The following is a 26,160-nucleotide window of genomic DNA, read 5'->3' as shown; positions in this document are numbered from 1 at the left end:
CAGCTGCTCAAATGCTGCAGCTCCTACTCTTCAGTGGGCAGATTGGTGTTCAAGGGTGCTCACTGTCGCAGCACCCTGGGTCCTTGTATTAGTGCTCACACCTCCAGGAGCAGCCTGCAAAATAAATAGCATAGTCAATTTATATCAAGACTTCAAACTTCCAGTTTACCCACTGCAGGAGGCTGTTCCTTTACCTCCCCATCTTCCCACCACCATTAGGCATTTTCCTAATGAAGCTCTTTGGTTTTATCTCCCCCTGCCCTTCTGCTTCTTCTGTTCCCTCTTGTAACTCTTACAGACACACTTACCATCCCCTGACCCCATGGATTCCCCTTCCTGGAACCCATTGCCCAGATGGTGGGTGTATTTGGAGGGAGTAATCCACATGCCATTGCACCAGTTCTGTCACAAGGGATTGCTGTCTCTAAGCCAAAAAATCTCTGCAACCCTGTTAAGCAACTGTTGGCTTGGCTAAATGTCAACAACTGGCCTCAAAATGACCCACCCTGATAATCATATATGAAGTAGAGAAGTTCCAGGTAGGTGACAGCAGAGGAATATTTTCTCTTTGTAAGGGAAAGTCATCAGCCTTTTGGACTAGCAAATTGCTTCTGGTGTTTTTTTATCACACCCCCCCGCCCATTCTCAATCAGCCAATCAGCTGTACATTTTATGCTAGAAAAATTATGATTTTCTGCATCAAGGATCAAAACTTAGGGAGTTTAACTCTTATTTCTGCCTATGTGCAAAATTAATCCCATTGTTGATATTCTCCTGGTTTATTTTGCCTCTCTGCTGCCTGGAACTGAGTTAGCTGAGATTTGTTGCAGTGATTTCAGTGAGTGACATGACATTCTTCCTCTGGGAGATATTATGAACTGGCTTTGATTTTAGGATTGACAGCCATATAATTGGAAGTTCAGTCATTAGGTGGATCAGCTTTAAAGAGGAAAAGTAAGGGCAAGGCAATTTCTGAAATCAGAGCAGGCTTTGGGGAGTATTAGATCTGGCAGAGTATTGCTGCAAAGCAGGCTTAATATGGTGACTGTGAAGGAGGAAGGAAGAAAGCATGGCTGCTTTTATAGATTCCTAGCAGCATGGTCCAATTTTCACCACAGGCAAGGCTGTCTGCACATTTTAGGTGAGGCCTCATGTTTAGTGAGAAATAATCATGAACAGGAATAATTGGGGATAATGCATGTTCGTATAGTCGAGACACAATGTGGTGTAAACCCTCGTAAGGGATAGTGGTGGTATAAAGAAATGTCCCATCCTGGGACAGTGTTTCTGCTCCAGGCAGTGAAAAGGTAACTAATGAGTGAGCAAATACTTATAAATGGATGTAGACTAGCTGTGTGTTTTGAACATGGCCTGCAGATTATAGTCCAGCAGAAGTTTGTCATCTGAAATCATTGCCAAAGAAAGGAAAGGGGAAAAAGGGACAAAGAATACTTTCGCTCCTCTGTCTCTGCATAAAAGCACGGGATGTTTCATGTGGCAGAAGATGGCCCAGAGCTTAACAACCTCATTTGCTGAAACTCCATTTCACTGCAGTCAGTATTAATAGCTTCACAATGAATAGATTAGATGCTGCAAGTGACAACAAACCTATTTGAGAGAAATTTAATAGGGAAGTTTATTGAAGTTTATTAACTGAATCCTGTTGGCTATTATAAGAACAGAGCTTGATAAATCTAAATGTCAGAGCATTTGTTGGAAGGAACTTGGAAAAATACTGAAAATACGTGTTGTCCTCCAGCAAATATGTGTGAATTTGCTCATCATAATTGCATTTATTGTTAGAACAAATTTTGAACACATGGAAGACCAGGACTCATTAAATACTTGAAAGCTCTACCTGTAGAAAAGCACATGGTGGAATGCTGGTGAGCAAAGTCTCAAAGAAAACTAGAGCTTTGACTCCTACAAACCTACTTTTGTTTCCCTGGGAGCAAAATGGAATAAGTTAATACTGAGTGAAGTATAAAACCTGCCAGAAATTACAAACTGAAATCACTGCAGAGAAGCCATTCCAGTGACATTCAAGTCTGAGCTATTCACTACATTTTGGGTAAGGGAGCGTGCGTTATAGGGTTGTTTTAGTGGACACTTAGAGGAAGACTGAGCTCTTACCACATCATTTGTGTCCAAGCTAAACCATGTCTCCTGATAGCTCAGGAACTGTTCTACCTTCAGGGAATGGTCCATGTCCTTCCTGGCTGTCACTTGTCCCTGCAAGGCAGTCTGAAGTCAAGGACATGGTGTGCAAGAAGCTGAGGGACCTGGTTCATGCTGGATGTGAACCACAAGATAAGCTGGGCGTTCCAGGAGTCAGAGCAGGCAGGAGTACAGCACTGTGCCTTAGTTTGTGGAAAGGGAGTCACATTGCTGGCAAAATAAGGAGGAAACAGGACTGGGATAGATTGAAAACACAGCAGGACATGTATTTCCTTCTGAAACAAACAAAAAAAGCCCAGGAAAATTTAAATTTTGCAATTGCTGGGTCAGAGGCAATGAAACATTTTGTTATGACTCAGATGTGCTTTTTCTAAACTATTTCTGTTTCTACTCTAATAAAGAGTTGAAATAATACAAGAAGTCAAAGTCAGCTTTTATACCAGCCACTCTTCTGGAACAAAAAGTGAAAACATTTAATTTGGAAAATACTGATTTTGTATGGACATTTTTAAAGCATTGAATTGTTCATCCAATTAAATTTGTAAGCTGGTCCATTCTCCTTTCTCAGCAAAACTGCTCTTCTGTCACATCTTCTCAGCAGTGGGGGAATCTCTCCAATCCCCTGCTAAAATGCACATACCAAAAATATTTTGATATGCAATTGAAAAGAGCAGAAGTCAAGGAAGATACATGGTGGTGGTAGTGCCTGTGCAGACAGATGATCCCAGTTAAAGCAGTGCTGCTCAAACCCTTCCAGCCAGGCAGAGCCATGGTGAGTAACAGTATGATTCAGAAAATCTGGAGGAGCAGTTGAATCCGTTTCCCTTCCAGCTGGGTAGACCATGCAGATCATTCAAGGTAACCTGTGTAGCTTTGTCAGCCAGCTGCCCACAAGAAATTTTTTAAAATTTTATTCCTGAGTGATGCAGTCTAGAGTCTGGCAACATGTGCTTGTCATCATAATTTTCATTCTTTGCTTTCAGTGAGTGAATAAACCACACTTGTGTTTAACAAGGTGCAGTTTTCCCATACAGTCATTACACAAATCTCTTCCAAAAAATTATCTCTATATTTAGTGTTGTCCTGCATCAAAGACATCAATTTCTACCTTAGAAAGGAAAGAAAAAGGTTCCATTTGGTTGCATACTGTCATTAAAATAATACCTGCTTTCATAGCCACAGAAAGTAGCTAAGTGTAGCTATCTGAATCCTTTGTGTCTGGTTACAGTGATATTAAAAATGGTGGGATTTTCATCTTCTTTGTCCTGGTTGGTTTTTCTCGGTTTGCAAGTCAAAAGTGCAACCCTCCAGATCTCCCCCTGCACCCTGAGAACAAGCCATGGCTTCTCCTGGCCTTTTAAATCCAGCACGGCTGGATCTGTTGTGCTTGAATCATGAGGATCATCGATGCTGTGAGAGGGGAAGGAGCAAATACTTGCCTTCTGAAAGACCATAATTTCCTTCTCCTTGTGATCACAGCCTGCAAATCCTTCACTTGAGGAAATCTAGCATCAGGAAGCCTTGAACTGAGCACTGGCCTTTCCAGAAACCCAAATTTGAATGTAATTTTGGATATTAGAGCTGACCTGGTAGCTGTGTTTTGCTCTGAACTTTGGTTGAATACCAGTGGAAACAAAGAGACTTGGGACTGTAGTTGTACCAGTGTGGTTGCAGAGAATGTTTTTGTAGAGGTGCGAGTTCTGCTGTTAAATGTTTGCGATGATATCATCATGCTGCTGTAAAAGGTGAACCTGTGAGCTTGAACCCATCTTTTTTCCATGCCCCCACACATATACAGCATGACAGGCGTTTGGAGACAGAATGCATTTGCTTTCAGTAGGGTGCCTTTGACTAGCAGAACTGGAGGTGATTCAGCACAGCTGGATAGAAGGCAGTTCCCCTAATTAAATAAAGAGTGGTGGCTGTGTGCTGGGCTTAGGTGGTGCAGCAGATGGCAAAGGAGTGATTTGTATTGGGGCTGCTGTTGCTGGAATGTAGGAAAGCAAGGATGGCAGAGAGCTGTGGGGTTTGCTGGGAGAGGTCTGTGTTGCACCACAGATGCTGAGAGCCAAGGATCCAGCAGTAAGTGAACAAATAAAAGTAAGTGATGATAACTGCTGCCTGCTGAAGATATTAGGCACATTGCCAACACCGGGCCTGACAGCTGCCAGGGATCCCATCCCAAGAGTGCTTGACAGGGAAGAGATTCCAGGTGGTCAACAGGCACTTGCAGCTCTGATCTTTCTGGTTTTTGGGCCCCTGGACACGCACTGACCTTTGTAATTGAAGCCCCAGTGATGCGCACACTGACACAGAATAAACCTCTTTGCTGTCCCCCATGGTGTTTTGGGAGAGCACGCTACTATGATCCTGTGCTTATTTTATTGGAGTTTTGTTGGCTTTCTATTACCAAGGCCATTTTCATGCAAATGAGGCCATAGTTCCATAGTTTACCTGCTCCTTCTGCTCCTGCCTCATCTGCAGACCTAATCTGCTTTTCCTAATAGTCCTGTTGGTTGCCATAGCAATGATAAAGTGGTAGGAAAAAGCCAGGATGATACTTAAATATATGTCTGGTATTACATTTTTTCTTTCTTTCTCCTGGGAAAGAGAAACTAAATAATGAGGGGTTTGTTGTTTTTTTGGTTTTTTGGGGGGGTTTTCGGTGTATTACCATTTTATCAAAAGCTTTAACTGTGGGCTTTTTGGACCCTGGATGCAATCCTCTCTCAGCACCCTTTTAGGCTGGGAATTTTGCAACTTAAGAGCAGGTAGTAAGAAACAAGAGCCCAAATTTATGAATACAGGGTACATGTAATTGTGTATTTAAGATGCCAAAGTTACATTTATTGTGTCGTGCACAGAGTAAGAAGTTTGCCAGTTCACCATGATAGGAACCTAAGCTTCAGAGTTTCAGTTTGTTCTCTGAAAGTATTGAAAGATATCTGAACATGTTAGCAGAGGGTTTATTTTGGATTTGCACCAGACTTACTCAGCACTGCCACTGAAAGTGGCATTTTGAACAGTAAATTAAAAAATCTTAATGAAATCATGGGAGAGGAACCCAGAAGATGGAATTTCTTTGCTCAGTTGCTGCATAGAGGAATGGGTGGCTGTAGTACCAACCCCTATCTTTTACATAACTGAGAGCAAAAATTACTTACTTATTCTGTATTTTCAACTTTTTTTTTGCCAAGTTTGTAGTCAGAATCATGGATATGTATTAAAAGTTGGCTGAAAGAGCCATATTTGTGTGAATTCAGTTCATTCCAGAGCCCACCACTCTGGCAAATGAAGGCAAGCAAAACCTATATTTATGTGCTTATACTGGTTGATCCCTTCTTTCTTGTCACAGTCTGAGAGCATCCCTCATGCAAAACAGCTTCTCCTGCCCAGCCATGGTGGGATCACCTTGTTCCTGCCTGCTGGGGTTCACTAGTCGAGATCAGGCCATGGATATATTGGGTGAGATGTTCTTTCTAGCAGCTGGCATTTAAAAGACACCTCAAGCTAAAGAGCTCAAAAGCCCACCATGGGTATATTTTTCATATCAGTTCTCACAGGGACTGAGTTGGAGATGGGGTTAAATCTCAAATGGGAGGATTATATCCCTTTTGAGTTTATGGCTGGCATTAACTCTGGACTTTCTCATTACTTGTATAAAAGTGAGCCCCTTTTTGAATCTTTTATGGCCTGGCTTGATTAAAAATGGGATGAAAGCAGAAACAATTTTAATGGCCTTAGTGCTCACTGGTATAAAACTAGTGCGAGAAGAGAAATTGTTCCTGCAGTCCCTCATCCCAGATGAATGTGAGACTGAGAGAAAACACATTACCAGAAAGAAAGAATTGACTCATTTACCTATTAGTTACATTCAAGGTTACTTAGTTAAGCGTTCATATAATGTTTTCTTACAGGAGACAGCTTTGTTTCCTTATTTTCAAACACAGCAGCTCATCTTGCTTTCCATCAGCATAGACAAAAGTATCAGGTGAGAGAAAACAAGTCTTTTTTTTCCAGCTGCATGTGTCGAGGAGCCTCCCTGGCATGCAGCCCCCATACAACACTGCCTTCTACTTTGTCCTGTGCTCAAAAGACCAATTAAGTGATCTGCTAATGCCATACGCCTGGGGCTGGGAAGTGCTGGGGGATGATGGGGGAGAGGCAAGAAACTGTCTGCTCCCTCCTCTACCTGCGAAGACATGGGGAAATGTCATCCCAGGCCTGCATACAAGCAGGGCAGGAGGCAGCCTCCACCTAGCCTGAGGTTTGGCCAGTTTTTGCCTTTCTGTAAATAATTAGTAGGTGTGAGCTTTCAGAGAACTCGCTGCTAAGGGGATTTGTACTAGCCAGAGGTCCTCAGGGCTTATATATCCTTAGCAACTCCATCCAAAGAGATTGTACCCAGTGCCCTACATGCCCCACAAAGACAGCCTTCATTTCGGCATGGGGCCACCTCCACACCTAAAAGAGGCAAATGGGGACTCCATGCCTCAGACACTGGTAAAAGCATTCCTGAAAGGGTTACTGATTTTGAGGATTGGCTCTTCAGTTACTTCTTAGGGTTGAAGCTATTGGATGTTGGTGGCAGCCAGGCCATCTGAGCTCTCTGACAGTCCTGTCCTAACTAGATCTAGTTGCTCCACCAATGACTTACTTTCCTGGGGAAAAGGTTTTGTCTTTACAGTTTAGTCCTGGAGGTTAAAAACCATGGTCATCCTTCCTGCTCTAGATCTCAGTAGGAATGGCCCTGAAGGGCAAGGTTTTTTTATTCAGTATGTTTCTGGAGATTAGAAGAGGTCCAGAGCAAGGGCTTAAGGGTTTTTCATCCTGTAGGTCAGCTAAAAGGTAGGGGGAGACTTTGCTTCCTGGGTTGATGCCTACAAGAGGAATTGAGGTAGGTCTTGGCAGCTGCCTGCCAAGCCGTGATGATCCCGAAAAGCACAGGTCCAGAGGCTGCATCTCCAAGGGATAAACCAAAGATCAAAGGACAAATGTTGGCTGAGTGCTTGGAAACAGCAGCAAAGAGGTGCTGGAATGGTGAAACAAGGTGTTTGTGGGGCACACAGAAAGCCTTGAGACATGCACTTCCTGGCCACTCTCATTCCTGATAGAAATGCGTGGCAGAGCTGTAGTGCTCTCACCTTCCAGAATGGATTCAGGTGGTTGTGAATGTTCTTTATGGTGATATCAGAGAAGTAGCTGAAGTGAAACTTGCCCTCTTAGACATGAGAAACAGCTGCTGTCTGAGAAATACTGAGAGCTTTTGGAGAGGCTTCATTCTCCATCCTTTCTCTTTAATTCTGCTTTTTTGATCTAGATGTGTTGTGAAGGACCAGTAAAAGAGATCCTAGCACATAGTGGGAGTTGAATGTGCTGTTGTCTGTTAGTCATTATATATATATTTTTTTTTTTTATTCATTTGGCACTTTCTGGAGAGTTTTTCCCCCCACATTGTGTAGGCTGCCATCTTCCTTTCTTTCTTTGTAGCAAGCATGTGGGCGCAGTCTTGCTTACACTCCGAGCAACTGGGGAACCACCATAAATGTAGCTTATCCGCTTTCTGATACATTTTCTTTTGCGTTGGTTTGGATTTGTGCATCGTCAGTAACATCTGTTCTGCTTTAGTGGCATACAGTTTTCCGAGTCTAATTAGCTGGCTGCTTGTAATCAGGACTATTTCAACTGTTGTCATTCTGAATGTTCTTTTTCCCTTTTTTTTAATACCACATTTGCCTGATTGACCTTTTTTGTTGTTTTTTTTCTCTGTCTTTCTATCGGGCTGCTCCAGGAGCCATGGCTAATCATCTTATAACCAATGCTCTGCTTCGTCCTCATGGCACTAACAACCCTTATAATACATTGCTCGGGGAATCGGCGGTCTATAACAACCCTTCTGTCAGCATGTACAACGCACAAGGTGTGCTGGAGTTTCTCTCTAATTTTTCTAGTGAGAATTCCATTTTCTGTGGCTTATTTTGGCCCATTTATTTCTTTTTTTCTTCCTTTTACTTTTTCTCTCCCCACGCACACACACTTTTTTTTTTTTTTTTGGAACTGGGCACAAAAAAAAGATCCTCTCCCCTCCCTTTCATTTCAATGCATCTTTCCATCTTCCAGATGCTTTTTTTCCATGAGCAATCCAATTCACTTTGAAAGACTCTTGTCAGTTTTACTCAAAGCATTCATAGTATTTTGATTTCAATTTTTTTTTCAGTCTCCTTGCTTTTGTATTGTTTTGGAGTTGTGTGTGTGTGTTTTGTCGGACACATCCATTCCTCTCTTTGTTGTCAGCGCATTTCCTTGTTAAACCATTAATTTCAGAAACAGGAACACCACTGAAGGTAAGTGAAGCTAAACTGGCCTTTGCCACCAAAGCTTTTCTCATTTGAAATGGCCTACAGAAATGTGGCCAGCAGTGTGCTGGCTTGCGCAGGGAGTAAAATGCAAAATAAAACAAAACTGCCCTTGATCTCTAAGAAAAATAACAGTTGAAGAAAGAAGTGTAGGCTAGCTCCAAAGAGCAGAGCTGAGATGAGAAATGTTTTGCCGTTTGCATTTATACATTTTATCTGTGTTGCTAGGGAAAAAAATAATCAAAAGAAGGTGTAGTGAAACTAGATAATAATTGATATCCTCCTTTTGGCAACAAAAAAGAGACAGACAGAGTCAGTTGTACCTAATGGAGGTTTCTGCTATGGAAATTTGTCACCTACATGTTTGTCTCTGCTCTGGCTTCTGTGGGAAGGGACAATGTTTGTAAGCTGATGTCCTGGTGCTTCTGTGAGGGAGAGGCAGCTGTGTTTAAGTAGGGTCTGAGGAGGAGATGGGGAGTGTGGAGCTCTGACAGCTCCAGTCTCTTGGTGGCTCCATCCTGCTCTGCCCTTTCCATGGGATTTTTTTTTTTGTCTTACTTGTAAGGTGGCTGAATCACTTCAGAGTAGCACTGCATTCCAGTGCAAGTGTGCCAGCACTCTCTCAGCTCTCCATTCCCAGTGAAGGCATCACTTCCCAGCAAAGGATATCCAAGAGAGGGAAAATAATGATGGTTATAATGCAAGCAGGAAAGCCCCCTTTGTACTCTGTGGCAGCACGTTGTTTATGACAGAAATAGATGTTGAACTGCATCAGTAGGATATTTGCATTCAAAGCACAAGGAAAGCACACGTTTGACCTTTTTGCTGTTTATTAATTTCCTAAACTATGCTAACTTTGTGCAATAAATTTGTTTCTAAGAATGCTTTTTTGAAAAGGGGCTACTGTTAAACATGAAATGCTCTGAATTTTAAGAATTTCAGTGTACTGCAAATGTGGAAATGAGCTTTGATGTTTTGACTAGTTTCTTGCATGATAACCTTGAGGTATGGGAGTCTTTTAAATCAAGTGGCAACAGGTAATGCTGGGTCAGCATTTGCCTTAAGAAGAGTCCTGATGTTCAGGTCTGGGTGCATCAACTGTGAACACAGGTGATTTGGGCAGAAATGTGTGTTACATGTATTTTGATAATTTTGTGTTCTTCAAATTTTTAATACTAGAATCTGATACAGTTACCTGAGCTAACAGAATGTTATTCCATAAAAATAACATAAATTTTTTGCAAGTGCTTTTCTGTTCAACACAGTTAGATAAGTAACAGAGAAACCTATTCAGGCTTCATCCATGGGAGGTGAAGAAAGAGAATGGGACCACCCGGGTCCCATTTAAGCTCCTGGAGCTTTGCCATTGACTTCAGAAGGAGCAGAACCCAACCCATTCTTTTCAGGAGGCTGCGAGTTAATTAATGACCATAGAACTGGTATAGCTATTACTTTTCCAACTGGTTAGGTGCCTGGACAATTACAAACTGTGACTATTGGGAGATCCCATGGCAGAAATGAAGGGTAGCAAAACCAACCAGGCCTAGTGGTATCAGTGGCCCTTTGGGGATGCTGCACCAGCAGGAATTATAAAGCCAGGAGAGTGCATTGTAAAAGTAGATGCTGTCATCATCTCTGGGTGTGCCTTGGCTGTGGTTGGCATGCAGTGAGGCATTCTTAGCTAACACCATCCAACTAATCCATTCCACGTCACTAAGGCTGTGATTTTTTTCTTTTGCTCATTCATTTATCACTTCTGGTGCTGGCCATGGGTGGGGCAGGACACCCTAAGGAACCAGGGACTGATCTGGTCCACCTGTTTCTTTTCCCCTCCCCAGCCACATCTTTTAAAATATTGTCTCTGCTTAAGCCAAAGCTGCCACATCTGAAGCAGGTAATTACCAGGGGCAGGAAGTCCTAAAAATTACCCTTGGAAAGAGGTGGGGAATCAGACCCTAAAAGGCCAAAATCCTATGTTCCAGTGGCATAAGTGATTCCTTGACAGGACACAGAGTGTAGAGGAAGGAGGAGGTGGTAGGTGAGGGGCCAAGTGTTCACTGTCATTGGAAGCTGAGAGACATAGACTGGCTCAGTCTCTCCAAAGCAGGAAAACATCCCAACACCTTTTGTCAGAATTAATTTTGGGAGAAGGTGTTCACAAGCATTAATAACCATTATCAAGCTCTACTTAAAATCCAACAGACCACTGAAGAGTGGGAAGCTGAGCGTTATCACTGCCTCTTCATCTTATTCTCTGACTTTTCTTGTTTTAAGCCTTTCTTAATAGTTTCATTTAGCAATGCCATTATTCAAACTACTATTCCTCTTTTTCTTGTTTGTTTCTTTATTTGCCAAGTCCATGTAGTTTGCCATATGTTTGGTTAAAGTAAAAATCAGACTTACCAAAGTTTGTAAAATGCCAGCAGCCCCATGATGAGCAAAGTCATACTCTTACAAAGCACTGTTGCAAAAGATGGACGGCAAAACATTTTTAGCAAGGAAACAGATTTCAGTTTCAGCTACACAGGGGTTATTATACCTAACAGTAAGTAAAGCCATTCATTTTAAGACTTTGGAAGTGACAATGACAGTGCCTGTCTTTTCAAGCATGACTGTTACCAGACTTAGAATTTTCTCAAATTTCCTGGCATTATTTCTTCATTTGTGTTGCACGCTGAACATTTTATAATGGCATTGGAAAACAGTTTACATGTGATAATTTTTTTAAATAAAAATGTAGACTATTGCATATTGCGCGAAAAATAATTCTTTTTCTGTCTAAAATGTCAATATTTTTAACCTGAAATAAACCTTGTAATAAATTCATGTATTCTGGGCAGTGGAAATTATTTCCGTTAACTCTCTTTTCTGCATATCATCAATTTGCTTTTTACTCATGTTTCTCCTACTGTCGCTGTAAGCTTACTTGTTGTTTTTTCTTTCCTTTTCTTCATGCTGTCGTTTAGAGCCCTACAGAGAGACAAGTATGGGAGTAAAGCTAAACATTGCATATCAAATGTAATTTTTTTTAGTTCACTTTTATTGCATCACATATAGATGATGTAGTTAATAAAGGAAATTAATCTCACAGTTTTGAAATCAAAAGACTATGAATAGACATGTATATATATATGTGTATGCGTGTGTATGGATGTATGTATATATATATGTATGTGTACATATATATATATAGATGAGATTAGAGGATGCTTCCTTTGTTTATTTCTCATTTTTGTGGTATCGTTTACCCAGCATAGTTTCTCGTTTAGTTGTGTATGCTTTTTTTTTTTTTTTCCCAACTTCATGTTTTTATTTGCGAGGTCGTGGCATTTTTATACGGTGTGTTTCATTGCAGCCCCCACTCTGTTCTCACCTGCAATGCCTCCCATTTTATTTCTGCACCGAACCCCAGATCCATGCATTGGCAGCAGGAGCGCAGCGCTCGGTGCCTCAATGCATACGTTACTCAACGTAACCATCAAACAGATGCTGTTGTACCTGTCACCCATTACATACAGCCCTCCCCCAAAAATGCTCACTTTTCATTTCTCCCCAAGCATCGTGACTCGGTTGGAGAGCTTTCACCGTGAAAATCAACGGCTTTGCTCTATGTCTGTGATGGCTAGTTGATTTTTTGGCATAGCTCCCTCGTTTTCTGGGGAACCCAGGATACAGCAGCACCCTCTAAGCTTCAGAAACCCAAAAGGTGACGGACACATTTGGGGCATTTCATTCAAAAGCAAGAAGAAGCCTTCAGTAGTGCTTTCCAGCCCTTGACATGCAGCAACTACTCCATCGCAGATATAGACTGAATCCTGTATTTTCAGAAGGTACACATGCCATGTACTAAGCATGGTATGAGCAACTGTTCATCTGAAATTGTCAGTTTAATGGCTTCTCTGATCCACTGTGCCTTGCTGGGAGTTGCTTGCCAGTTTTTGGCAATGCCTGAAGCCCTTAGCTGAGAGGTCAATAAGTTATTTCATGCATCCCCATGCCTGCTCTCCTTCCAAGGAGACCAGCGATCCCAAAAACAAAAACATGGTGGCTTAACTGCTGGGCCTGATTTTCTTCTCCCTTGCCCACCCATGCTGGCATTGCTCTCAAAGCACTTCCCTGCCATCTCCCGTAGTGCTTTGGGAAAGAGCTGAGCTCCAGCCTCACATTTGTCAGCATTGACACACCTATGGAGATGCAATAGGCAGTTAGAGTGGGGACATCCCGAGACCCTGCTGCTCCTCTCAGGTTCCCATGAGCCCACCATAGCATGGCACTGATGGTACTTCCTGTACCCTCTGCTGAACCCACTGCTTTAACTTTGCAGGTGGAATAGGAGCTATTTTTAAAGGCTTCACAAGACCCCAGAACAGCTGCCTCCAACATCAATTGTATTAGAAAATCCCCACCTGGCCAGTGTGGAGTAAATAATTTTGGTTGTGCCCTTAAGCCAGAAGAGGTAGGGCATTTAGCCTTGTTCCAGAAAATCCTGGGCCAGGAAGCACTTTGTGCCTCCCCCTTGCTACTCCCTGAATCCTGCCCTTCAGTCCTTATGTCTTTATCCTGACAGCCTGCCCAGCGAAAGGGGAGAGCAGACTATTTTTCCTCTAGGAAGGATACACTCCCAAACAAAGCTTTGGTAGTGATCAGCCTGGGCTGCAAATACTTTTCCCTCAGCTGGGAGGAATTGCCCCCTTCCTCCAAAGCTCCTAGAGCCAGGGCAGTTGGGACCACCCCAGGGTCATGAATTTTTCAGCTCCCCCAGGAATACATAGAGCGCAAGAGCTGTAGGAGAATGCTGGCCAGGAGAGGTTATCCTTCCAGCTGGATGTTTCCACATCAAGTCACACACTTGACAGTGCTTTCCATTTTTTTGGTGGGAAGCCCTTGACCACCAGCTGGTTAGATGGAGCTGCGCCCTCCCGTTTTGGCTGCGATGCTCTCCTTGCTGCCCAGCCCCAGCAGCTGCGGCAGCCTAGGAAGGGGGTTTGAGTGTGCACATCCTGCATGAGTGTCCTGTTTGTACAAGTCACCCTCTCTTGTGTAATGTTTTTCAGAGGGGCTTCTGAACAATGCCAGGGATACAAGTGTCACGGATACTCTACCACTGAATGGTAATCACGGCAACAGCTACAGCATCGCCAGCGGCGAGTACCTCAGCAACTGCGTGCAAATCCTTGACCGTGGGTACAACCACACGGAGAACGCCCTCGAGAAAAAGATCCTGAAGGAACTCACCTCCAACTACATCCCTTCCTACCTGAACAACCATGAGCGCTCCAGCGAGCAGAGCCGCAACTTGATGAACAAACTCGTCAACAGCGTGGGCGGCGGGAGCGAGGACGATGCCATCGTGCTGGATGACGCCACCTCCTTCACCCATGAGGAGAGCCTGGGCCTGGAGCTCATCCACGAGGAGTCGGACGCCCCACTGCTGCCTCCCCGGGTGTACTCGGCGGACAACCACCAGCCCCACCTCTACAGTCGGCGTCGCATCCCGCAAGACAACAGCGAGAGCTTTTTCCCTTTGCTGACCAACGAGCACACGGACGACCTCCAGTCGCCCAACAGGGATTCTCTCTACACCAGTATGCCCGCACTGGCTGGCATGCCCATGACGGAAAGCGTCACCGCCAGCACCCAGACCGATCCTCCACCAGCGAAAAGCGGCGGTGGCGATGCCGACGACGTTTACTACAAAAGCATGCCCAATCTTGGCTCCAGGAACCACGTCCATCAGCTACACACTTACTACCAGCTAGGTCGAGGCAGCAGCGACGGTTTTATAGTCCCGCCAAACAAAGAGGGAACCTCTCCGGACGGCAATGCAAAAGGACCCGCTCACTTGGTCACTAGTCTATAGAAGATTCAGCAAAAATTAAACAAAGAGACAACTAAAAGCCTCTCCGTAACACTCGGTTTACTGTTCTGAGTTAATCCAAACAGTGGTAATATTGTGTGTACTCCTAAATCTTCATGCTGTTCAAAAGGAAATTCTCAGACTTTTTTTACTGGAATTTTTAGGCCGGCCCGGAGAGGACAGTAACTGCTGTGCCCCCCTTATCTTCCCATCCTTCTTCCCTCCAGACAGACTTCATTATGTTAATGAAAGAGATAGATAACGGCACACTTCGTGGCCTTCTCAAGTTATGCCGTGTTTGTTTAAACAATCCCTGATGCTGTGTTGCTCTTAATACCAAGGACCTGATTTAAGAGGGAAAAAAAATAATAAAAGGCCAAAAATGTGCATTTGAAGCTAGTAGCGATGACGCATCTAGGTGGGAGTGCTGCGTAAAACAAGCTAGCAAAACTCTTTCTTACCAATCCAGGTCACACCATGGGTTATGGTCACTCACAACTTGGTTTCACTGCAGCGCCCTTCGCTGCAGGAGCAAACAAAACGTAAACAAATTCAATGAGACGGAAGGGAATCCTAGAATCCTGTGCTAAAGGCATATTTTACATTTTGCTGTATTAACGGATGATAAAAACTAATGGCAGAAAAAGAGAAGCGAACAATTTCTATGTAATGTACAGATACTAGCATTGCACATATAGTCTGCTTTCTGTTCCTCCAGAACTTGCGTCCCTGTTAATGTAGTGGAAAAAAAAATAAGAACTTTTTTCTGTTGTGCTGGTCTTGTAAGTTTGTCTACCAGTAGGAGCAAGGTTTTTCATAACTCTTTCCTTTATTTTTTTTTTTAATTTTATTTTGCCTCGTCCACTGCTCCTTCTCTCTGTCCCCTTCCCATCCCAGTAAAAAAACTCACTGAGCAAAAAAAAAAATCCCCGAACATCACTTTCTAAGGACCATTTTTAGTAACACCATCACCATTTCTTTTCAGCCAAGGCAGCCTTTTAATTTCCTCGCTGTATAACCTTTTTCAGCCGGCATGTTGCCAGCAGACCTTTTGGCAGACTAGAGCAGGGCAAACTTCCTCATTGTCAGTGCACAACCCATCGTGACGATAATCCTGTGAAGCATCTCTGGCCAACAGCCCCTCAGCCCGGCCCCTGGGTCACATCCAGGGATTGGGAGGAGGTTCTGTAGTTGTAGTGGGGGTTCTACAGGAGACGGCCATTTCCCTGGAGGAGCAAAGGGCCTTCTTGGCTCAGTCTGGTCCCCGGTTTAGGCACTTGTACTGCAGTGGTTAAGAAGAAAATAGATTGACGCGTAGTGAGCTAAAAAGTACTTTGCGGTGATTTTTAATTAAAAAAAAAAAAGTCCTCCGTTCATTATTTTTCCTAACAGGAAATTTATTTATTTGACCGGATTTTTAAGTAACATAGGCTTTCTGGAGGTAAATTAGCAGCACGAGTATGAATTCTTCTTCTTTTTCTCTTTTTTTTTTTTTTTTTTAATTTATGATCCATTTTGTATGGTCTCAGCAGTTGAATGACCTCATTACTAATATTTGTTGTAAAAGTGAAGCTTGTTTGCCAACCAATAAACAACTGATCACGATTTAGAAGATATTGTATGTATGTACTGTACAATTAATCTCTCTTTTTTTGTCGTTGTTGTTCCTCTCTCCATTAATGTCTTCAGTATGAGCCTCCACTCCTTTACAGCATGGGTGAGCAATGCCGAAGAAAGGAGGCCTAAGCTGAGAAATTTAAGCACAAAGGTTATGCAGCTGTGGCTGACTAGAAAAATCAGGCTGGTGGTACTTGTTTAGGGGCAAGAACAACACTGGTTAACATTTGTTGCAGGTGATTCTAGGTCTGTTTTGTGCCTACTGTATAAAGTAGCCAACGACACATGGATGATTTGAGTATAGTGTTTCACGTGTCATATCTTTTAATCATTGTAATTTTTTTCTTTTATTAATTTTCTTATTTTCTTTTTTTTAATTTGGGTTTTCTGAGATTAAAAACTGCTGGTAGCATGTCAAAGAGTAAAACAAGTCCCCGTTAGGCCTTCTTGGTCGTTGTTTGCTGTCTCTTTATTTTTTTGCTCCGGGCCTATGCCAAATGCCCTCAGCATACTTGGCCACACCATTCTTCCCACCCCACTTCTGCCAATGGCCCACTGGCACTTTGCTGTTCTCCTCCAGACTCCCCCTTCAAATCCCTTGAGTGCAATCAGGAATACAGAAAGCCACAAAATAGACTGGAAAGGTTGACAGGAGAAATAACCACCTCTGGATATGACTGGTAATGAATTTTCAGTGATTTTTTGCAAAGCCCTCCCATGGCCTGGGCTTAGAGGCTTGGTGCTGCCTCCATCTAAACTGTGCCTATCCAAGTCTTATCATGCTGGGTAAAAGCCAGAAGGCTTGGAGCAGGTGGGTGTGGCACCTGTTGAACAAGATATTCCCAATGCTGGAGCAGCAGCAGATCAGTGGAGCAGTTCCACCCCATCCCGGGGCTGTCCTCGCCCTGGGGCAGTGCTGCTCGGTGCTTCTCAGCAGAGTCTCGTTGGGCAGGAGAGACAGGGGTGGCGGTATTTGGTGATATTCATGGCCTTCTGGTTCCAGTCACCTGAGTCCTTGCTGCAGCCACTCTGGCCAAAACATCTTGGGGAACAAACTCCACGTGGGACCAAGCACTGATCACAGCAGTGCCTCTTGCTGGGTCTAGGTTTCAACAAGGGAGCATTTCCTGTTGGAATATTGGGGAATCACCTGATTTCATAGCAGAGTAGCCACTGGCCAGCCAGGTTATGCTCTTGCTCTTGATGCTGCCTCCCTGTTTCATTTTATTATCCCTACCAGCAGCAATGGAAGTGTATAATGCATGGTGGATCCACTCTTGCAGGTACAGCAGGTTATTCACACCCGTGTGGTCACAGAAATTCATGTAGCAGCCCAAGAGGCTGCTGAGGCTTTACATAACTGAAGTACCTCTTATTTTGGGGAAAGTAAAAACTCTTTTATTGTATTAGACTCAAAAAAGTTTTTCAGGGGTATGGTAGAATTGAGTTCATGCAGAGGGTGAGATACACCCTAGTAAATACCATGCTAAAGTGGGAGGCAGGTGATGAGCACAGCACTTACCATTGTTTCGGAAACTCTGCAGGAACAAACCAGTGGTGGATTTGCTATGGGATGGTTTTGTCCTACTGAAAAATCTTTACCTTCTTTTACTACAAATGGTCATTCTTCCCCAGCCCTTTTATGTATTTCAGGCTTATCAGTGTGCAGGCTGGTTTTCCCTCCTTCTCCATCCCTTCTCTTTGCCAGCTTACCCATGCCTATTAGCACTTTGATTGCAAAAAATGCTGCTTATTTTCAAGCTGATTATTTCTGTTCCCAGATATAATCTGCTCTGACATCACAAGATTCACTGTTGGTGCTTCTTATGGCTTAGGAAACAGCTGGATCACAAAATAGAAGGAAAATATATATGAATTTTATTAAGCCAAAAATGGTTTAAGACTGTAATACAGTGGAGATGTTTTATGAAGGGGAGCAGGACACAGATTATTTTTGGCATTTTGTTCCCCTTGAGAACAGATTTTGTTGTGTCACATAGTTGATTATGGGCATGGTGAAGGTTGTTGATAAGTAGCTCACTATATACAATTCTTATGTGACTGGCAACAGTGTCTTCTGTGGAGACTGCAGCATGTGAAAATCAACTCACTGTTAAGTCCTTGGTGCCTACAATTCTCCTGGGGTATGAGGGAGAGCTGCAAAACTTCTAAGGCATTTCTTAATGCTGAGCCAATGCAAGAATGTGAGAAAAAAGCTTGATGAAAATGCAGTAGTGATTATGATGTTAAATCCACACTCATGCTTGGGGCACATTACTGTGTAGGCTGGGTTGAAGGGGATAATCAGCCCTGTACTCAAGGGATATTTTCTAGGGCTCCATTTAACAAAACAAAAAAAAGAAAACCAAACCAGATTTGCCTTATAGGGAGAAGATTAAAGCTTCATCATTCAAGTGCAACAAGCATCCCACTTTGAGCTGAAAACAGACAAAATAGAGGCAAGTAGGTAGTGCTTGATCTGATGAAACATCAGCTGATACACAGACCATTTTCTGAAACACAGGGCCACCTTGGAGAAGCTTGAGCTGCCAGACATGTTTAGAGTGAGGATTGTTCATGTTGATCCATTGATGGAGTTGCCCCTTCAGAAAGCCTTTCTTGCAGGTGAGGAGAGTGGGATGGAGAAGTGCAAGACTCCATGCTTTGCATTTTCTTGAAAATCATCTTAGGATGCTTTACAAGTTATGAATCCCTTTTTTCACTCACTGCTAATTTGTGCAGGACTGGGTTATTTTTCCAGTGTAATCCCGTTGCAGACCACCCCATAGAGAGCTAACACATCAGCTTACTGCTCAAGGACACCTTGACTACAGCAGGCAATTCCCACCCATTTTCTGGCAAGAGCCAGAAGAGATCTCCCTGTAAGATCTCCCTGAAACAGGAAGGAGAAATACAAGGCAAAAGACATGCCAAGGAAGACCATGTAGGCTGGAGGGTTGCTGGGAATGGGGGGTATTCATCACAGCTTTGGAGGCACTCTGTAGGCAATAGTGCTTACCATGGTCCTGTTCATTTCTGCCTGTTGATTGCTTTTAATTCTTTGACATCTGTAGTTGTTTACCAATCTTTTTCCTTCCTCCCTTGCCCCAGGTAATAAGGAGTGGGGTACCCCAGAGGGCCAGGGCAAACAGTGGTGATGGGGGCAGGCACTGAGCTCCTGGGGGTCCTTTTGTGTCTGTGTGTCCCTGTTGCCTGCATCCCCCTTCCCTGACCAGCTGGCCTCTCTGTCACACCCCCATGTGCCCTTGATCTCACTAGGTTATGAAGAATGTAATACCCTGCAGAATTGCCTAGTCAACAGGGATAGAAAGATATCTCATCTTATTAAAAACCTGTCTCAGGAAAGCCTAAGAGCACAAGCTTGGTCATCTGTCACACCCTGATCTCCTCCTTACCTTTAGAAAGAAAAGTACTTTATTTTTAGCTATCTGCTGCATTCAGCTACACTCTATGCAAATTTTATTTAATGAATATTTTAGGGTTTAAATAGTCTGGGCTCATGAACATTATATAAATGTCATGTTGTTGCAGGCTCTCTGGTAATGGCGTGGAGGACATCCTGTGCTGTACAGCTGAAGCCAGATAAAATCTGTGATTAGTGCTGCCAGGGAAGGCAGCCATGGGTTGTTCAGTGACTCTCCTGGGTGGGGGCATTAGCAGTGCAGTCAGGGGAGGGCACTGCAGTACCCCTGCGAGGCAGCAGCACGCCCCTTTCGCGACTGAGGGACATTTCGTTCGGCACAGGTAGCTGGCTTAGCGCCACTTTTGCTCTTCCAAAGGCTTTGGCAAGCCCTGGGGATGCATGGGTCATACACCAGATCATTTGTCATCCCAGTTCAGAAAGAGGCAGTCTCTTTAAAGCTGAAATATCAAGACTTGCCAGGATAGCTTGGAAGTCTTCCTTTTTCACATCAAAATAGCTTTTTACAGGTGCTTACTGTTTATTGTATTTGGTACGCCAGACAGATGGTGATAGTCTTCTACAGGAAAATGCCAACAACAAAAAAAATTCATCCTAAGTATTTTCTGTCTTTTCATTTCTTTACCCTCCACATATTTTCTTTTCTTATATTTCTACTCCTTAAATACACTGTACACTTGTAAAAACCCAAGCTAAAACCTCAATAAATAAACAAAAAATATTGGTATACAGAGCAATTATTATGCGTTGGAAGCAAATGCTTGGTATTTTAGCAGTGCTGCTTAAAACCACAAACAGCAACTTTGAAAACACAAACATAGCTGCTGCACAACCTCCTCTGCTGGTGTGATGGCAATATTTGTACAGATGACCAAATATCTCAGACTGCCACTTACAATGGACTGCATCTTGTGTTACAGCTTTGGAAAGGTTATTTCCAACAGAAGGGTGCTTGGTGGGTAAATTACTGCAATAATAAAACTGTTTTCAGCCTATCTTCTCCCACTTCTCCTGGAGGCATCTCAGGCAGAGTTAAATTTGGGTCCCTGTGGCAGAAAACTTCACTCCAGAAAACGGCCCTGCAGCCTTTGTGTCCCACCGGCAGCAAAGGCTTCGTCTTTCAATGGGCACGAGTCTGTGGTAATATCCACTGAAAAATGGCTTTGGAGGATGAGTGTTGAAAACCAACCAGTCAGCAAACTGGGTGGAGGATGTCTGGGTATTCCACTTGAGAAGCAGAAGCATGGTGCCCCAAGCATCTCTGAGGATTTGGTTGCACAAAAGCTGCAAAGGGGGTATGGGAAAATGGATTTGGGTGGGGGGATACTAAAAGAAAGGGCCCCTAATTTCTGTCAAGGCTTTGTCCTCTGGCTGAAATATGCCAAAAAGAGTTTCTCAGGTGCTTTCTGTAGGCAGCTGGAGAGAGGTGCAAGGTCATGGGGAATTAGAACCGTGTGTGATGGAAGGCACATTTGAGGCAAGCTGAAGTTTTGCTGTGGCTATTGGGTGCCTGCTCTGGCCAGTGTCTGGTTTCCACACCTTTAAAAAAAAAGTTTAAATGGATTGCCACAAAGCAGCCTTTTGGTTTGGGTTGTTTTGTTTTTGGGTTTTTTTCTAAAAAACTCACTGAGCGGTTTCTTCTTCTTTTTCTCTTTTTTTTTTTTTTTTTTTTGGGTTTTTTTTGGTTGTTTTTTTTTTTTTTTTTTTTTGGGGGGGGGGTGTTTTTTTTGTGGGTTTTTTTTTTTTTTGGCTGTTGTTTGGTTTTTGGTTTTTTGTCGGGGTTTTTTAGGTTTTTTTTTTTTAAGAGGGCCCCTTCCTTATAAATAGAAGAGGATTATTTTTTCAGTGCAAACACCTCAGCTCTGCCCTTTGGTCACCTTCCCCTCGCCCACTTCCTTGCTTGCGTATTCAAACTTAGAGATAAAAGGCCTCATTGCTTAAGCTGCTGTTGATATCAGCCAGGAAGAGTGCTACATATTAAATAGGTGGAACTTTTGATTTTCTTTACACACTGTGCACCCAGGCATTTTCCACTGCTGGCAGCTTGTACTGCAGTGCAAAGCAGTACATTTCCACTGAGCTAACAGCAGTGGAAATGAAAGGAGAAAATGCATCCCTCTACTTAGGAAAAAAAGAAGAAAAATAGATGAGCAACAAGGAAAGGATGAAAGTCCCTCCTCCTCAGAAAAACCCCAAAAGATCAGCCAAAATGGCCAAGCTGGGAGATGCCTGAAAAGTTGCTGGTTCTGCTCCCACTATTTTGCCTTTGATCCCATAGAGAGTAACATATATTTGGGAGGGTGAGAAACAGAGTAAAATTATTTATGCTTAGAAAATGTCTCCAGAATAACTCTTGATTATTCTTGAATGTGATTAGCCTATCTTAAGATCTCCCTGAATTACTATTTATACAAAAGCCTGCATGAGCTCACCCCAAAGTGCATGTGGCTGTGTCCTCCCAAGGTGAGCCTGTGAAAGGAGGCGCTTTGCCCTCTTGGGCTGCAGTGATTATAAAGGCAGCTGTAAAGCAGAGCACTCAGGGTGTAAAGTGCCCTTCAGATAATGTCTGATATCAAAACAAATCTGTTTACTCTGCAGTCATTTATACTGAATATTTATTATTAAGGGGTGAGGGGGACACAACAGAAAATGCAGGTTGCCTGTTGTGTTGACACAAACTGGCGGCTGCAGCTCAGTGATGCGCTAAACGCAGAGGAGCAAAGAGGCACCTCAGTGTCACTCTTCTTCTGCAGAGCAGTGGGCAGCAGCACTGATGCTGCTGTACAGCAAACTACTGGCTCATGTGGGGCCAAAGCCAGGCAAAGCTGTAGCACTCAGCAAAAAGGGTAGGAGGAGATTCGCAATGGGATGCTCACCCATAAATACACTCACCTTCCCTGAGCAAGCCTTCCTTTTCAAGGCAAGCAAGGCATCCTCTGCTTTGTCTGGGAATGGAAATGACCTTGAAAATAGCTGGTATTGGTTGCAGGGTCCTGTTCCGGTGATTTACCTGCTCTCCCCTTTTTTTTCACAGAAGGCGTAAGGACGCCCAAGCAGGAGCCGGTCTTCAGGCGAGTCACCATGGAGGACAGTGTCATCTAGCGCCTGGGAACGCCGTGAGCCTGCCCCGGCCAGCCCGTGCCAGTGCACTGCCTCACTCCTCTGTGCCTCAGTCCACCCGTCCCTCACTTGGGATCGTGCTACAGGAGAGGCCGGAGAAGCTGGCCTCGACCAAACCCTCAGCAAACCCTTGCATCCCCAAGGAGAGAACAGCCCAGCTGAGATTCCCACTGCCCCATGCATGGCAGCACCTGGGATGTGCCCTCAGTGTTTGGCCGCTCGTCTCTTTTTTGAAGATGAGCAGAACAGGTGAAAATTGTCTTTTGTAATAAGAAATTAGTTTCACCTGCTGCGAACATTGACTTTGCAACTTGATAACACTTAAAAAATGGCTGAGTGTGCTTAATCCACCATCCTGAGCATCTCTCCATGCTCTCAGGCTGGGCTGTATAAAGGGGAACCTGCCGGATCCAGGTTGCTGTTGTAAATACAGACCTGTCAGTGCGAAGAGCCAACAAGGGAAGGACCAGAGGGACAGAGAAGTAGTCCTTACACCAGAAGAAGCTGAACGTGCCAGCAGAGTACTGTCAAGCGAAGCTGTTGCTTGTAAATAGGGACAGGCGCATGTGTCCAGCAGCAGCTCCACTTGGCCAAAGCTTCTCGGGGGAAAGCTGCTCAGATTTTATTGTCTTGTGTAAATAGAAATATTTTTTTGAGAAAAAAAAAAATGAGCCTTAGTATCTTGAAGATAGCGTTTCTCAATCAGCTCAGCTGGGGATGGAAATATGGGAACGCACAGGATCTGCCTGCTGGAGGCTGGCCTGGGCTCTCGCAGCCAAGCTCTGCCATCGCCGCAGGTGCAGGAGACACCTGAAGGAGGATGGACTTGTCCAGCAGAGGATTCAGCAGACATTTCTCTCTAGTCCCTGTCAACAGGGTGGACTCATCAGTCCCATGGTCTCTGCTGATGTAAATAATCAGCTACAGCCCACAGAGGACTTGGACTGCTTGGTGCAGTTGTGGGAGGGGGGAGGGTGGGATGGGCAGAAATCATCAGAGGGATGCAAACCCCATCAGCGTGGTGATCCCCAGGCTTTTAGCATTAGTTTAAAAAAAAAAGAAAAAAGAAAAAAGAAAAAAAAAAACCCTGAAAGCTTGTTAATGGCTTTGGGCCAACTGTTCGGCTGGGTAAATGGAGGCATGCCTAGACATGTTCTGTGTTCATGTCAGCCAGTGCCTGTCTGTGCAGTTCTCTGTCTGTGCAAACGCGTGTGCAAGGCTGTGTCTGGTTCAGGGGGCTGCCAGCCAGTGCAGGTCCCTGTGTCTGTGTAGCTGCGTCCATGAGAGAGGAGAGAAGATGGATGTGTGTGCTGTACTGCCCTTTATCCACCCAAACACATTTGAGGAGTTGTAAGTAACGCTGCTAGGTCTAGCTTTAGTAGCAGGAGTGCGGAGTAGTGTCCACACCTCTCCAGGGAATAAGGCTTGGCAGGCATGGGGATGGTGTTAGCTGAGTGAGAGCTGATAAATCTCTGCTCTGCATTGAGTTGTCATCCACTGTCCCCTGCTGTGGCACAACAGTGCTGATCTGCAAACACCGCCAGCAGAACAGGGCTCCACTCCAGCTTGGGCGCTGGCAGGACAGTACCTCCTGGAAGCTGGACAGGAGCTTTGGGACTTCCCTTTCATCATTCACCACCCAAAGCTTACTTATGCCTTATTTACTCTTGAGTCTAACTGTTTGGATTCATGCAGTGCAGGGAAATTAGGAAAAGAGAATGAAATTAGAAATTGAAATTAGGAAAAAGCCCATAAATGAGAAGAAAACAGATAATTTTGAAAATTACCCCAAAAAACTTTCGCTGGACATAGAAGTCTCTCTTCAGCTTGGCATTGTGCAGAAAGCAGTGCAAAGGTGAAGTGTCTTCCCCATGAAAAAGCCAGATAGCATGGAACAACTGTTGCACTATTTAGCACAGCACTGGGGCCAAAGCCCCTTTTCCTTTGCAAGGAATGGGCAGTGGGCAGTCAACAGAAATTGGAAGGTGCCTCAAATTCCTGAGGGGTGTAGGCATGTAGAGTGGTAATTTGCTTGCAGTGGTCCAAGGTGAGCTGCAGGGAGTCTTTTCCACTTGAATACTTGAATACCTCCTGTCATCCAGCTGTGTGTTACCATTAGCACCTAACAACTGCCAGTGCCAAGTGATTTATATATTTATCAGGACATGTTTAATTTATCAAACCAGTGCATGGGAGGCACTGTGCTTTCATCTGCCACATGTGGACACCTCTTCCTTTGCCCACTTCTCCAGCCTTGTATAGTGTCCCCAGGCAAGGTGACCATCATCTTGGGGATGTGGTTTCCTCCCCAGTGAAGGCTGTTAACCTTTCTTCCAGGGAGAAAAACAGTGAAAGATATGAGCAACACACCCTGACTTTGTGCTGGAAATGTGCTGAAAGCCAGCCAGTGTATTAGGCAAAATAAGTAACTCCAAAATGCTTGAAAGTTCACAACCTTTCACAGATATGAGGGGACCATTCTTATGGTTTCTAGGCCCCAAAGGGCAATGCTAAATCCTGAACCCAAGGCTTCCTGACCCTGGGGAGGTTTGAGGTGCAGCATGGGGAAACTTAGGGGCAGCAATTACAGGAAAGAAGATATTCCCTGGTTTTATTAGATTGCAGGAAAGCAGAACTCCCCTAGTTGGGTTGAGTGGTGGATTTTTTTTCATTGGAGCACTCACTATTAGTTCCTCTTCCCAGACAATCCCATCATCCTGTATTTTAAACCCTTGCCTTTATGTCTAGCAGTTATTCTTGGAGGTGTTTACAACAACCTTCAAAGTTTCTCTCCAACCCTAAAAGAGGCTGACACTCCACAACTGACAGTGGTGAAGATGAGCCAGACCAACCCCAAGTCCTAGTAAAAATGATGAATCCAATCCGCTGCATCCATATTGATGGCACACAGGTCATGAAGATGAGCAGTGAGGAGGGGGAGGCAGATAATCACTGAAAATTGTGTGTGGGAGGTGCTGTTACCAAACCCACCTGGCAGAGTTTTGATTTAATCCAGCCCTGAGTCAATACTGATTGACATTTCACTTGCTTTCTATATCGTAACTGGACTTCCTTACTCCTCAGGCATGGAATGAATCTTAATACATTGTAATTACTGTACTCCTGGTGGTGAACCGGTATGAAAAGCTATCACAGAAAGCATTAATAAAATGTACATTATGAAAAAGAACTCGGCATTGTCTGAAATTAATAATGCACCAGATTTTTCTCATCCACGCCTGCTCATTACAGGCCTGCCCTTGAGTTTTCTATTAAAATGACTTATTCCAACTACTTGTATAGCTGTGTTCAGCGTGAAGTTATCTGCTGTAAGTTTGCATCCCAGTTAGATGTACCGCATGAGGACTTATTAATCTGTTCTATCTTTCAGGCATTGATTTTGGTGACATTTATATAATGCTGGTATGACTAAAATGAACTGATTGATTCATGCGTATGGATTAGTTTGCCTAAGACTTTGAGGCTAGGTAGCTTTATCATGCACTGTAACGCCAGAATTCATCACTGTATTATTTACAAGAGACTGAACTGGCTGCATCTCAACAACTGAAGAGATCTTCACTGTTTTA

The 26,160-nt window shown here is 43.9% G+C and overlaps 1 protein-coding gene across 1 annotated transcript in view; it reads left to right on the top strand.

Moving 5' to 3' along the window:
- ADGRL3 (adhesion G protein-coupled receptor L3) overlaps positions 1-16,007 on the top strand; it is a 318,746-nt gene extending 302,739 nt beyond the window's left edge. Inside the window, exon 23 of the mRNA XM_041412143.1 lies at positions 13,589-16,007. Coding sequence (XP_041268077.1) covers positions 13,589-14,394 — 806 coding nt within the window. The 3' untranslated portion in view covers positions 14,395-16,007. The remainder of the gene's footprint in view (positions 1-13,588) is intronic.
- Positions 16,008-26,160: the final 10,153 nt, after the last annotated feature.

This window comes from Onychostruthus taczanowskii, unplaced genomic scaffold, assembly GCF_017590055.1.
Source record: "Onychostruthus taczanowskii isolate IOZ18803 unplaced genomic scaffold, ASM1759005v1 scaffold38, whole genome shotgun sequence".
NCBI classification, from domain to species: domain Eukaryota; kingdom Metazoa; phylum Chordata; class Aves; order Passeriformes; family Passeridae; genus Onychostruthus; species Onychostruthus taczanowskii.
The sequence above is the reverse complement of the archived record's forward strand: the minus strand, read 5'-3'. Positions and strand labels throughout refer to the sequence as shown.